Raw genomic sequence first — 13,316 nt, forward strand, 5'->3', positions numbered from 1 at the left:
ACAGTTTCAGCATAGCGGGTTGCACACAACATAGTCTGATTCAACACTTCTACCCTTCACACCCTTCACGAGAAGTGTGATAAAACACAGCACTAAGTTAACTGAGAATCATTCAACCATAGAAGCAGGTTTTGTAAGAAATGTTTAATATAATAAAACAAAATAAATATTTTACATTGGATGGCAGTATGAACACCTACAGTGACAGACTGACTGTGTCTATAACTGTGTCTGATGTGTCCATACATTTTGTTCTTATTTGACAAATAATTACATCTTTAATTTAATGTTAAGGTGAAGTTGCACATGTACTGTTTTGAATACGTAAGACATGTTATTGTGCGTATACAATTATTGTGCGTATACAATTATGTGCGCTTTCATGAGTGTGTGTGTCACGTGTCATCATCATGAGACTGTAAATACACAGGTTTGGCTTGTTTCCTCAGTTTCTGTTGTCCTCGAAACTTCCTTCCTTTCTGTGTGGCCAGTCCCATTGGAGGCAGATAGGTCTATGAAATAAGCAGACAGGAAAAAATACCTCAGAGAAGAGCTATGTTGAGACACAACACAACTAACACAATGGCCTAATGAGGCTAATACTGAACATAAACACAAAATAAACATTTTAGTTTTTGCTCTCATTCTTCCTGAGTTCTATGTACACAAAAGATTTATTTGTTCACAGATCTGGTAAAAATGTCTATTAGTGAGCATTTCACCTGTGCATTCAGTTCAAAATCAACTGGTCTGGTGGATAGCCCTCCAGTCAACATGCTAGTTGCACGCTCCTTCAAAGCTTGTAATGTCGATGGTATTGTGTTGTGACAAAAGTGAACCTTTTAGTGTAGCCTTTACTATGACCAGACTAAGAGAAGGCAATTTCTCAAAATTTGAGAGAAATAAGCCTTTTGTGTGCATAGAAGACATATCATATTAATGGAAAATGGGAGAAAAACAAAAAGTACTGGGTGTAATTTTTTGTTCAGTATAGTTGGAAGCACTTGGTTTGGTTTCAACAATGATCTTTGGACTCACTGGTCTGGGATATGGGTTCCTGTAATGCAGCCCTGAAACAGAATTAATAAATTAATTTGACAGCTGTTTTTTTTTGTGTGCATTAGAAAATAGTTAGAATCTTAAAATTTGACCAAACTTACCTATTTCTATTCTTGCATTGCATTCATCTAAGCACTTTTTTATAGACTCTTGTTCTGTTAACTAAACAAAAAGAGATGAGTTGAGGCAGAGTAATTAATTGAACATCCTTTAGAACCAAAAACTGTGTTAATGGATAATTCAATCATTTCACACCTGCTGGTTTTGTCGAAACAGTGTTTGGGCTTCTTGTACAATGTAGCGTTTCTCAGTGTCAGTGTCATGCTGCAGGGCGCTTTGAGCCTGCCAGCTCCGTGCAATCCTGAAAATCCTCCGGTACAGTGAAAGCACCTCTGCACGGGTCACTGAACTCATTGGTGTTGATTATAATGCAAATACCTATTCAAGACACAACATTGTCAAATATAACCTCCTCTTTAGGTTGGCTAAATTGGGGTTGTATTTTCAATCATTTGTCTAAGTAGCTAAGAAGGCAATAATAATGTATGTGTTTACTTTGATTTTGGCAAATTAAGCTACATGAATTTTGCTTTTATGAAATCTTTAAATTCAATACAATGTCTGACAGAAGGGAAAGTGCTGAATTTGATTCGAAGTGGCTCTTTCATTCTTTATTTGTGAACTTTGGCTAATATTCATTGTTGAAATGGTTTAGTATTCAGTTTGTTCTTGGCACACAGTGAAGTTAAACTTCATTTAATTGTATTTCCCTTAGTGGATTATACTTAGTCGTCGTCTACTTAGTAGATTTTTTTTTTACGACAAGAGGCTAATTTCACTCATCTGCACATCAAACATCATAGAAATGCATTTATTTGCAATATTTGTATCATGACAGATTAAGGAAAATAATGTAAACGTTTATTGTTTGTGCCAAAGCCAGTGTCTTTTGTTCATAAAATATTACAACCCAACATACAATTCCAACTGCCTACTTTTGAATGTTGAGGTTATTTTAACTAATGAAACACAAAATCTAAAACCATTTCAGTGTTGGCCAACATGATTCAAGTATGATTGACTACAAGAACAGTACCAAAAATAACCACATGGGAGCACTATTTATCTACTTTAAAGGTGTTTGGTGGCTTAAGGCATGTATGCAAAAGTCCAGGGGTCGGCATCCTTAGATGTAATAAAATTATATCTGCTGGAAATGTTGATGTGGTGTCATAACTAAACTTAAGATTGAAAATATTATTGATGTGGCATAGGCTACTAATTAGCAATATCCTTAGCATAGATCAACTAAGTTCAAAGAAGAGATAAGTCAGAACATGTGACATTAGTCGACCAAAGCGGTTTAATGAGAAAGGGTGGCTCTCATGCAGTCTACTCTCTCTAAGAAAGGCACGTAGATTGAGTATTGGTCGAATAGACAAATCCGTCAGAACCTCCAGCTATATTATTAGCCAGTATTTCTGAGCAGACATAGGCTACTGTTCAGCTAGCTGCGTTAATAAACCACTCGCTAAAATCCAGAACTATTGCCATGAAACGAACGATATATCATATCTTTAGCGAGAAGCGAGAAACGACATTCCCTCAGTCTCTAGACGTATAAAATTGAGTAATGACAATTTGACCTACCAAATACTGCGCCTTCATTCATGCGCTGTCAACATCAACAAGTCGCACAATTGATGACATCAGCAATATGTCATCACATTCAAAGCTACGCATATTTTGCGCAGTCTTACTGTCTATGGTTTTAATCAGGGTTTACAGTGTCTACATTTTTAGATATTTTGAACTCACCAAATCCAGTTTAATGAGATATAATTAGTTGACTGTATATTTATATACGTGTTAAGTTCAACAATAACAGATAAGTAGAAATATTTAATTGCAAATATGTATAGGTCTTTCAACCTTCTGCGTTGAAGAGGAGCCGGTTTAAACCCTTTAAACCTGAGAGGCAGAGCCTATCAGGCCGTGTTCAGCCGTGGAGATCGCTGTTTCTCCGCAGGAAATGATGCGGGGAAAATTCCCATAATGTCCAGTCAATGACTAAGAGGATAGGAGCAACACAAAGAAACTGTAAATTCTCAAACAAGCTGTTTAAGCTTGTTCCGGGGATAATTTTAGCTATCGAAAAGGGCAGACACTTTGATTTCTATGATTGTTACATTTTTTGCATCACTGAGCCTATGCTAAAAAACGAAGGATTTGTAGTATATAGCTAATATGTCAGCTAGCTAGTGTTAGCTTGCTGGCTAGCTAAATACGACAGGGCTGTTTTGTCGTTGTCTATGTGGAACTCACCACGATTGAAGTGATGATCGTGAATTACGTGGAAATACAGTTTACGATTTAGCAGGTAAGATCATGGTACAAATGAAAGTTTGCGTAGTTGTCAATTAAGTGGGACAAGTTGTCATCATAACTTTTGATATCACTTTCACGTCTTGAACTTTTAACAACTGTATAGCAATCTAGGTGTAGCCAGCGAGCTAGCTACATTCATCCAGCTAGCTCGCTAAGTAGACAGTGGGTAGTCTGTGTCGTTAGCGTTATTGTATCCAGCTTAGTGGATGCTAGCTTTTGGATAAGAGTCTCCTCCAGTTTTTTTTTTTTTTATCTTGTAAATTGAATGTTTGACTGGTTCCAATGTGCTTTGAGTGCACTGGTCGCCAAGTCAAAAAGTTCTATTACGCTCTAATGACATTCTGGGCACGTCTCTAGCTAGTTAGTGTCCATTGAACAGTAGCAGTGTAAATAAGCTAAGTTAGCCATGTTAACCAGTTAGCAAAGTACAGCTTCTATCATTGACCGACGGGGTAGGAAAAGTATATTAGTTTTCGTCAAACTAGCATCAAGTGGGCATTGTATAAAGTTAACCAAGAGCATGGCGACACAGAGCTAAATTGCTCTACCAGAGTAAACATACCATCACCTAATTCGTGTTTAGTTACTGTTATCCAAAACTTAAATAGTTGATCATTGGAACATAGCTTCTAGTGGCCCGAGGCTGACACGCAATACCAAAACACCGAACACCAATGCAGCGCCATTAAAGTCATGGATTATTTAACTAGATACAGTAACGTTACCTAACCTTACTCTGGCAGCGTATCCACCGCCTAGTGAGATCAAATGTTGCTTTGGGAAGGTACCCTTTTTGAATGAGCTCACTGTTCATACTTGGGGCCAGGTTTCACCGCTAACATACATGCTTTAGAATCTGAAAGGGAGTGTTGTAGCCCCGGCCTCCTAGGAGGTGTACACAGTACATGTGTAGGTCCTTGCCCGAACATGTTCCGGTTAGACGCCTACACCTACAGAGGGGATAGTGTTTGGGATATCTAAGCATTTCTGTTCCTGTAACATTAAGTGGTGAGAAGTTCGACACTAGCATCTGCTCACACTAGTTTAGACTCATTCTCTGGAAGTCATACAATACAGTTCCTCTTTACACTGGTCTGCTGATTTTCTTCCCCGCTGATTCACAGCCAGCAGCTCTGATGAGAGACCTTTCTTATCTCGTGAATCATCCTCTCCATCTTATCCCATTGCCTGCCCTGATCTCATCAATGGACTGAGAAGCTGACTCTCTTGCTAAAGAATCTCTCAACAGTCATACCATTTCCTGTTTGTTCTCGAACGAGAGAGGTTTGGACAAGAATAGGGATGAGCGATACAGTTTGGGATTACATTTTGAAATACTCCGATTTTATGACAACCTATAACTTGACTATACGTAGTATCTTACAATAAAGCTATTCTAGCAGTTTCATCAATGAGTGACGTGTTTAGTTCCAGCAGTATAATGTAGCTACCTGGTCACCCATCTCATATTTCCAGCTCACAGCAGAATGTGTCACATACAAAGAGACACATTATGCAGACACATTTTAACATTCATGTGTGCATTTGCAGTTATGTGTGCATCAGGTCATGTTTTTCTCTTTGAAACGTTTGGTGTATATTTGTTTGTGAAAGCTCAGCGGATGTCAAGGTCACCCCAATGCCCCTCTCTCAGATGACACCCCTGCTCATCATTCAGTTGCCGTGGTGAGTATTCTCTTCCCATCATCCTTGTGATGACGGTCATCAGATCCCTTTCTGAATAAACTAAGCAATTGGGCAATAAGCAGATTGGTGTTTTTTTCAGCTGCTGGGTTAAACCAGTATACTTTGCTCTGTGCCCATAATACCCTGCAAAGTCCCCCAAACCCATTGAGGATTCTGCTGCCTATAAGATCAGAATTGCGGTAATTAATGAAGTGCAAGTTTAACACAAAAAGGCAAGCATGATGCCCCTTAAAAGAGAAACTCAGCAGAATCCCCTCACAGCACTGCGCCTGTCAGCTCTTCTCAGCGAGTCTTCCCCCACAGCCCACGGCCGTCTCCACGAGCGCCAGGAGCTGCAGTCTTGCTTCCATCCTTGTTGATGCGTGCAGAACGGAAGTGTCTCCCCTGTGTGCTAGGTGTGCTGATGTGTTGAATTGCACTAAATGAGGGAGGTTTTTTAAGCCTCCGCTGCGGGTAGTAACTTTGAAATGTTCTCGGACTCTGCTGAGGTGTCTATCTTCTGTGTGTATTATCGGAAGTCTTTAACAACTAAATGAAAATAGAGATGCCTTTATATGGTATGTTATGTTTGGAACTATAGTGGCCACTTCGGATATCTACCTGTATGTTTGTAAATGTATCGGTGTGTGTGTTTGTTTGTTTTTCACAGGGCCTGAGGGCATGTTGAGGAGTGTCGGCCAGCCAGATCACCGGGGTGCAGACGGAGCTGAGCAGACCTGAAGAGGAGCGGAGAGGAGGAGAGTCAGTGAGAGTGTGAGAGAGAGACATGGGCCAGTGCGTCACAAAGTGCAAAAACCCCACCTCCTCTCTGGGCAGCAAGAGTGGAGACAAGGAGAAGTCCCACGGCAAGAAGGGCGGAGGAGGAGGAGGAGGAGGGGGGCACAAGGAAGACCCCTGTCCCAAGAGCTCTGCCGAGCCCGTCTACAATGGCACCAAGGCCCCCGATGTGACCGTGGAGACCAGCGTCGCCCCGCCACCGGTGCACGGGGAGGGTGTGAAGGAGGAAGGCTGGGCGGAGGGCGACGGCGTATCGCTGCGGCGGATTGAGGAGATGTTCCTGCGCTACAAGGACGAGCAGGAGGACGCCATCCTGGAGGAGGGCATGGAGTGCTTCTGTGAGGACCTGCATGTGGACCCCGCCGAGTTCCGCGTCCTCGTGCTGGCCTGGAAGTTCCAGGCGGCCACCATGTGCAAGTTTACAAGGTGAGCAGGCTGCCTGATAAACACCTCCTGCAGTGGGGCTGTGTCAGTGATTGAGTTTTCATGTGTTGAGGTCAGATAAGGTGTGTGTTTACAAAGGGATGGGTGAGGCACATGGGCACACCGTGTGTGCAGACCACAGCTGGACAGCAGAATGTAGCTGTGAAAAAGCAGGGCCTAGACTAGTGATAATGAATTAAACATTAGCCCCGTTATATTTCCAGCATTCCATAATGTAACAAGAGTAAGACAAGTTTTCTTTTTTCCGGCATATGGATATTGAAAATATGCTAAGTAAAGTGTGTGAGCTATCATAGATATTGTACAATTACCAAATATTCCCCCAAGTGAAGTGTGTTTGCCAGATGGTGATTGTGTAAGATGCACATTTCTGTATCTGTCAGTGATGAAGATTAAAAACCTGCCAACACATAATTTATTACATCTTTCCTAAGCATGAACACTGACAGACATCACTTGAGGACAGTTCAGCATCTGCTTGCCTCTTTGGGTTATTTATGTTGCAGAGGAAACTCCCTTGTTAATCATCATGTAATTCGACACACGAGAGTGTTGGTCTAAAGTGTTTCAGTGGATTCTGATCTATAGGTATTTGTTTTATACTATTTTACCATTGTGGAACATAGCCATCTCATAGTTAACTTCCTGAACATCTGGTTTAGATACTGGCCAGTAATAGCCGTCATTCATGTAATTCTGCACCAAGAGGCATCCAGGTGTTGCTGTTAAATATTTGTAGGGAATCCAGCTCAAGGTGAAAGGTTCATTTTCTCTGATGAATCACATACAAATGCCAGTTGACAGTTGGTCACAGCACCACACCAGTTGTCAGATACTTGGTGTGCCCTTCAGCCTGATCATTACCTGCGTCCTCAGTAGTGCACCTCCAACTTAATCATGCTCATGGATGAATCATCTTCTGTGCAACCATCATCCATGGATATTTTTAGCCTTATTCAAGGGTGTGTTGTCATTTGAAACTCCATTCACCACAACTGGAGTGAAGCATATCTGTCCAGTTTTTCCTGTTTGTTGATCATGGTCAAGTATCTCTATCTAATGAAGTAGAGAGAAACCATGTCCTCTGCCGGAGAGGACTGTGACAGATCATCATATAGTTGACTTGAGATTAAGGCCAGGAGACCCTGCTGGAGTGGACTGCCAGTCATTCAGTCTGTCACCAGAGGAGTTAGCAAGGGTGTGTCTGTCAAGCAGGGAAATGCCACATCACATCTCAGTCTGCAATTTATCTTTCAGTACTGTTAATAATTCACTGACTTCTACGGATGTGACACACACACACACACACACAAACCTGTTAGTTATTCATAATATGATAAATGTAAATCAAATAATGTTGATAAAAGGTAGGTAGGTTTGGTCTAGAGTGAATATTATAGTGAATATCCAAAATATGATTTGTAGTTGTGTGTCTCACGTTTACTTGCGCACACCATGTGATCTTTACCTTCCTACTAGTGAGTGCATATTGTGATTTTCGTCAGTGTTCAAACCTGGTCAGCAGATTTTTGTCACAGGTGTTGCCCCTTTATGCTATCTTGAGCTGTAGTTGACCACTGAGCTTAACTTGGGCCACTCAGTGGTCAGAGGTGATGTAAGGAGTGTTCCGTGTCAAGGGCATGAATTGAAATTGTAGAAAGCCTATAACCGAGGGATCTCACTTTCCTTAGCTTTTGACAGAACCTCTATTGGGTGGATACGTTTACAAGACATTTGCATTAGATGGACTGCAGTGTTTCCCAGAGCATTGAATTCCATTTGTGGTGGTTGGTTTGCAGAATTAACTTGAATGCAACAGTTTTTAACAAATTAGCACAGCGTGGGTTATGATTCTAACCAGATTTAAGCACAATTTAGTACAACCTGGAAAATCATTGTGTGGTGGCCAGTGTTGATATTGTGGTGGGCCGCCACAAATAAGTCACTGTATGGGAAACACTGGACTGTCACAGGTCTCCTCCTCAGCTATCTAATCGCCATAGATACATGAGCATGTTACCCTGCTTTGTTACACTTTCTTTCAGCTTTTCCTGCTCTTTTTACTTCAATCCATCATTTTACACATGCTGATGTTCAGTGTGCAGGATAAAGACGAATTGTGAAATTGCATAAAATAATATGATAGCACTTGTCTTGGTGCCTTAAGTCCTCTAAAAGAAAACCGAACACAGTTTCATTGCTCTGCTGTGTAAAGTGTGATGTATTTCCACAGACCAGGAAGGTGTGGTGGTAGGGTTTGGGTCACCCTGCTCTAACCTATTGACATTCAGCTGGAGTGAGGGCTGTTTTTTAGGATACATGGAGTCATGACCTGTCAGGTGTAGAGCTGACCCCTGACCCCTTCCGTCCCTTTGATGTCCTATCCAGCCTGTGTCACTGTGTTTGTCCGGCTCTCACTAGCAGGTGGGCTGTGACCTGTCTGGAAACGAAACTGAAAGAACAGCTGACCTTGCTGGACTTGTCTTCCTGCTTGGCTCTCTTGCGAGCTCAGGCCCAGGGCCTTGGCTACGGGTTCTGACCAAGGTGGCTCAGCTCTGTGTGTTTCATCACAGTTTTGTTTTTCTTTCCACGTTTACTGCGCAGAAGAGTCAACCAATGCTTTTGAGCGTTAGCCTTCATGCCGGACAGATTGACCCCCACTTGGGGTACGTGAGCAGGCCAGCAGCCTGTTTGTACGTGGGAATAGCAGACCTGTAGGCGGCAGTTGTGCTGACAGACAGGCAGCACAATCTCATTGTCTGCTCAGAGTCCGCCACAACATGTGGTCAAGCTCTGCTTCTCTATAATGTCTGCTTGTTGGTATTGTTGTGGGAGGAGTATTTTGTTTTGTTTTTCAGTCTGTTGAAACTGTACAGGTAGTGGTAGTGAACTCCATCCTAGTATTGAGTCATTCTTTTGTTTTGTTTTGTTTATTTTATTTAACTCCACTTTATTTAACACCCTCAGTGTTTAGCATTCTACAGTGCTGTTGTCCAATGTTGAGTTATGTTATTCTTACAGCAGTCAAGGCTTGTACTGTCCTGTACTATACAACCAGGCTGAGATGGGGACGGGATTGTCTACAGGAGCAATTTGTAGCATGGTGTTGTTAAGGCTTTGTCTAGCTCTGAAATTTACTTTCAGGTCAATGGATTTCAGCAGCTTTCTAAAATCTTAACCCTGCCTTAAGTTATTTCCCAACTGACTGTGTTATTTTGTTCAGAAATATTGAGTTACAGCAAAAAGCTGTTAGGTATAACTTTTAAAGTATTTTCAATTACCAGTCCATTTCTGAAAATGTTCTCATACCATTCTCATAAGATAGTCAGTTCAGCGATCAATGGATATTAGCTTTGATGGGTTTACTCTGGGTGGATATCTACTTGTGTTTACTGACTCACCAAGGAAACCTGTTGAGTGTGTGAAAGTCAGACGGGTTGCAGTCTCACGCCCTCATCGTCTCAGGCCTGCTCTCTTGTCGCTAACGCCACATTCATATTGTCCTGTTCACACCACCAGCTCAGCTTTAAGGGTTAAAAAGGGCCTCTCACGATCCTGTGTCTTTCTGTTCTTAAAAATATATGACCATGTTAGGTGTTTAGATAAAATACTCTCACCTACATTTATCTGATTGGAGTATATGGCATTTACAGTATGGAATGGGCATGCACATTTTTGATAGAAGGTACAATCTTACAAATGACACCTATTAGAGTTCTGTTGGTAAAGCCAGTATAAGTCAAGGGGCTCAGGTAATATGCATCAAATTGCTGTGCCACACAGTTTGTGGAAGAGATGAGATTTGAATCCTCTGCTTTGAATCAGTCATCCATTCCGTATTCAAATCCAAGTTAAGTCTAGCGTGTGGTCCAAGACGAGTCACAAATAACATAACTCAGTCCTGAAATTGAGTACCACATAGCTGCCAGGATCCAATGGAAAAAGGTGTGCAGGCTCTTCACAGGGGTGTTAAAGCGGTGTATAGAATATAGCTAACTATTTTGGACTTGGTGTGTCTGGGCATATGCAGTCAAGTGTGCGTGTGCGTGAGTGTGAGAATGTTTCTATCTGATTAGAGGGTTGACAGGGTGTTGTGCCGTTCTGCTGCTGGTTATGTAAGTATAATGCCGTTTTAGTGCACTTGTTCTGATCTTTGTTGTTGCTGTTCCTCTTTTCATCTCATCTCTAACTGTCTTTTCCTGTTTATCTCTCTCTGTCTCCTTCCCATTTCTGCACCTTCTTTCTGTTTCTCTTTCACTCCTTCCTCCCTCGGCCTCTGTCCTTCCCCCCCCTCTGCAGGAAGGAGTTTGTGGAGGGCTGCCGGGCCATCCAGGCGGACAGTGTGGAGGGCATCTGCTCGCGCTTCTCCGTGCTGATGGAGGAGGCGCGTGGCGAGGAGAGCTTCAAGGACCTGTATCGCTTCACCTTCCAGTTCGGCCTGGACGTGGACGAGGGCCAGCGCTCGCTGCAGCGCGGCATCGCCGTGGCGCTCTGGCGGCTGGTCTTCACGCAGGACATGCCGCCGGTGCTGGAGCACTGGCTGGACTTCCTGTCAGAGAATCCGTGCGGCGTGCGCGGCATCTCGCGCGACACTTGGAACATGTTCCTCAACTTCACGCAGAGCATCGGGCCCGACCTGAGCAACTACAGCGAGGACGAGGCCTGGCCCAGCCTCTTCGACTCCTTCGTGGAGTGGGAGACGGAGCGCCGGAGGAGAGAACAGGAGGCGGAGGACGAGAGGTGGAGGGGGATGGGGGGAGGAGGAGGAGGAGAGGAGGAGGGGGGGGAGTGCCCACCCCCCTCTGTCACAGACTGCTCAGATGGGGCAGCAGCACAGGGCTGGACTTCTCACTGACTGGCTGTGAGGCATGCTGGGATATGAACCCTTGAGATGGCCTTGATGGATATGAGTATTACTGTTTCATTACCCATCTATATTTCACCGTTATTAATATGATTATTTTGGCTGCTTGGGGAGGACGGCCCCCTCCTCCCTCCCCTTCCCCCCCTCCTGGCCCCACCCATTCTCGTGTTTTTATAAAAGGGCTCTGTAATGAAATGGTGTTTTTAAGCACTTCTATTTAACTTATTGTTTTATTTTGTAAATGATTGTTTTGGTATTCAACATTTGGGTTTTGGAGAGTTCACAACCCCCCCACCCCTATTCCCAACCCGACCCCTGTGTTTTGAGCAAACCCCCCCCCCCCCCACTCCAGAAGCCCTGGTGACTGGAAAGAGAGTGGCTGCCCATGGGCAGCTGCATCTCAGTCCACCGATTGCTGCCCCCTAGGTTCACTACTTTAGTTCACTTCGCCTGCGAGGTCTGTGTGTGAGAGAGGGGAGGGGAGGAGAGGAGAGGAGTGCATGTTGAGGGGATGCACCTTTTATGAGGTGTGCTGTTCACACATTACCAAGCAAAGGCAGTGAACGCCTGAGCCAATCACAACCAAACCAGCACACCACATGTGAACCTTGAGGATTCCTCCTCAGAGGTGAACGAGGGAGAGAGGAGAGAGCACCCTGTGGGGTGACCGAACAAGAGCTAAAGGAGGGATGCAGGGTATGACATGAATTGGGCTAATGTCTTAGATAGTCAGCCTTAAAGCATTGCACAAGAGGGTATCATAAACCATTTCGATACCAAAAAATCAGGCACAGTGTGTCCATGAAAGAAATCACAACCATACCTTCCACCAAGTTATAGAATTTGTGTTCGGCATCATTCAAGACTCCAGCAGAATGAGTGCCCTGACCTTAATGCCTGGCCCAGAGTGTGGATCTGTGTGGCCGTCATGACTGCAAGGTGATTCAGCAGAAACGAGCTGATGAGATGTGGGAGAGCCCTCCGCTGCTGCACTGAGATTGTCCCAGGATGTCCCAGTCACCTCTCTTAAAAGCCCTCTTTAAGAGGCATTTGTACTGAACCAAAGCACCATGTTGCCCAACTACGTATCTGTTCAAACCATTGTAGAAAACAAGTATTATTCTGGAATCCACAGAATCATTTAAGAACACTGATATCTGATGTATCCAAGTCAGTATGTATTATTTTTTATTTGAAATGATTTTGCCCCTCTCGTAAGTTGGACAATGTCCTTTGGATGACTGACATGCCATTCTTGTGGCTCTCTTAATGTGGTGGTGACATCAAAAAGATTGTGAGATAATGTTTGCTGAAGAGTGAAGGGAGTATATTTTTGGACCAGGTATCCCTTTCTCTTCCTGTCTCCTCATTACAGTCTCTTGCACGCTTCAACCTCTTAAGCCGGGAAGTACTCTACATAACATTTAATGAAGAAGGGAAATTGCTGCCTAAGTAATAAAATAGTAATGGGAACATTACACACAACTATATAAGGGCCCTGTGTTGCAGTAAAAAAGTGTTGCTGATGCTGAATGTTTGGAGAGGACATGGAGGTGTTGGCACCAGAGGCTGTGTGTGAGTGGATGGGAGTGTGTGTGTGTGTGTGTGTGTGTGTGCGAGTGTGTTTGTTATTGTGCGTGTACAAAGATGGCACTCTTTGGCCTCTGTTGCCAAACACTTAAATCTCACAGGGATCCTCATTCTTTATCCTTTGGCCTCGGTTCTGTTTTCTTTCCTCCTCCGGCTGGACCCCTCTGCCCCCCTCCCTTCAGCTCGCAGTGTGTGATTCCTGAGGATGCCTGTGACCAGACACGTGTGATTGTTTGGAAGGTGCTTGCTGTGATCAGGTTTATTTTTGCGGTTTACATTTTACATTTACAGTGGTTTCATTTCACTTTCCTTTGTCTGGTTTTTATATAAAAATGCAATGATTTATAACAAATAAAATGGAGTGGACAGTGAACCACAAAATGTTATCTCTCTCCTCTCCATGGTTTCTTGGTTATCAGCGCCATCCAGTGGCTAGAATTGGTACTGTAGTATTACAATGAAAGTTACCCATGCGACGCGAACCTCT

The 13,316-nt window shown here is 43.3% G+C and overlaps 2 protein-coding genes across 7 annotated transcripts; one reads left to right on the top strand and one right to left on the bottom strand.

Annotated features, from left to right (window-relative positions):
* Nucleotides 1-125: 125 nt before the first annotated feature.
* On the bottom strand, nt 126-4,261 carry lyrm1 (LYR motif containing 1). Of its 2 annotated transcripts, none has more exons than XM_042082491.1 (5): nt 4,178-4,261; nt 1,315-1,497; nt 1,161-1,221; nt 1,039-1,070; nt 126-512 (listed from the first exon to the last, which is right to left on the bottom strand). In XM_042082491.1, the coding sequence occupies exons 2-5, from the start codon at nt 1,471-1,473 to the stop codon at nt 396-398; spliced, it is 369 nt and encodes a 122-aa protein (XP_041938425.1). In that variant the 5' UTR covers nt 1,474-1,497; nt 4,178-4,261; the 3' UTR covers nt 126-395. The 2 variants fall into 2 exon arrangements, with proteins under 2 accessions (XP_041938425.1, XP_041938424.1); XM_042082490.1 differs by lacking the exon at nt 4,178-4,261 and adding an exon at nt 2,710-2,789.
* Nucleotides 2,951-13,215, top strand: dcun1d3 (defective in cullin neddylation 1 domain containing 3). 5 transcript variants are annotated; one of them, XM_042082486.1, is made up of 4 exons: nt 2,951-3,439; nt 4,572-5,133; nt 5,804-6,357; nt 10,675-13,215. In XM_042082486.1, the coding sequence occupies exons 3-4, from the start codon at nt 5,921-5,923 to the stop codon at nt 11,228-11,230; spliced, it is 993 nt and encodes a 330-aa protein (XP_041938420.1). In that variant the 5' UTR covers nt 2,951-3,439; nt 4,572-5,133; nt 5,804-5,920; the 3' UTR covers nt 11,231-13,215. The 5 variants fall into 5 exon arrangements, with proteins under 5 accessions (XP_041938420.1, XP_041938419.1, XP_041938422.1 ...); XM_042082485.1 differs by having other exon boundaries at nt 5,062-5,133; XM_042082488.1 differs by having other exon boundaries at nt 5,067-5,133.
* Nucleotides 13,216-13,316: the final 101 nt, after the last annotated feature.

This window comes from Alosa sapidissima, chromosome 24 (genome assembly GCF_018492685.1).
Source record: "Alosa sapidissima isolate fAloSap1 chromosome 24, fAloSap1.pri, whole genome shotgun sequence".
Taxonomy (NCBI): domain Eukaryota; kingdom Metazoa; phylum Chordata; class Actinopteri; order Clupeiformes; family Clupeidae; genus Alosa; species Alosa sapidissima.

What these genes read in the sequence shown, in the direction of transcription:
- lyrm1 (XM_042082491.1), bottom strand. Translation starts at nt 1,473, where the DNA reads ATGAGTTCAGTGACCCGTGCAGAGGTGCTTTCACTGTACCGGAGGATT. An exon ending in TGTTTCGACAAAACCAGCAG is followed by an intron (nt 1,222 to 1,314) that starts GTGTGAAATGAT and finishes CTTTTTGTTTAG; the next exon opens with TTAACAGAACAAGAGTCTAT. An exon ending in CAATGCAAGAATAGAAATAG is followed by an intron (nt 1,071 to 1,160) that starts GTAAGTTTGGTC and finishes ATTCTGTTTCAG; the next exon opens with GGCTGCATTACAGGAACCCA.
- dcun1d3 (XM_042082486.1), top strand. Translation starts at nt 5,921, where the DNA reads ATGGGCCAGTGCGTCACAAAGTGCAAAAACCCCACCTCCTCTCTGGGC. An exon ending in ACCATGTGCAAGTTTACAAG is followed by an intron (nt 6,358 to 10,674) that starts GTGAGCAGGCTG and finishes CCCCCTCTGCAG; the next exon opens with GAAGGAGTTTGTGGAGGGCT.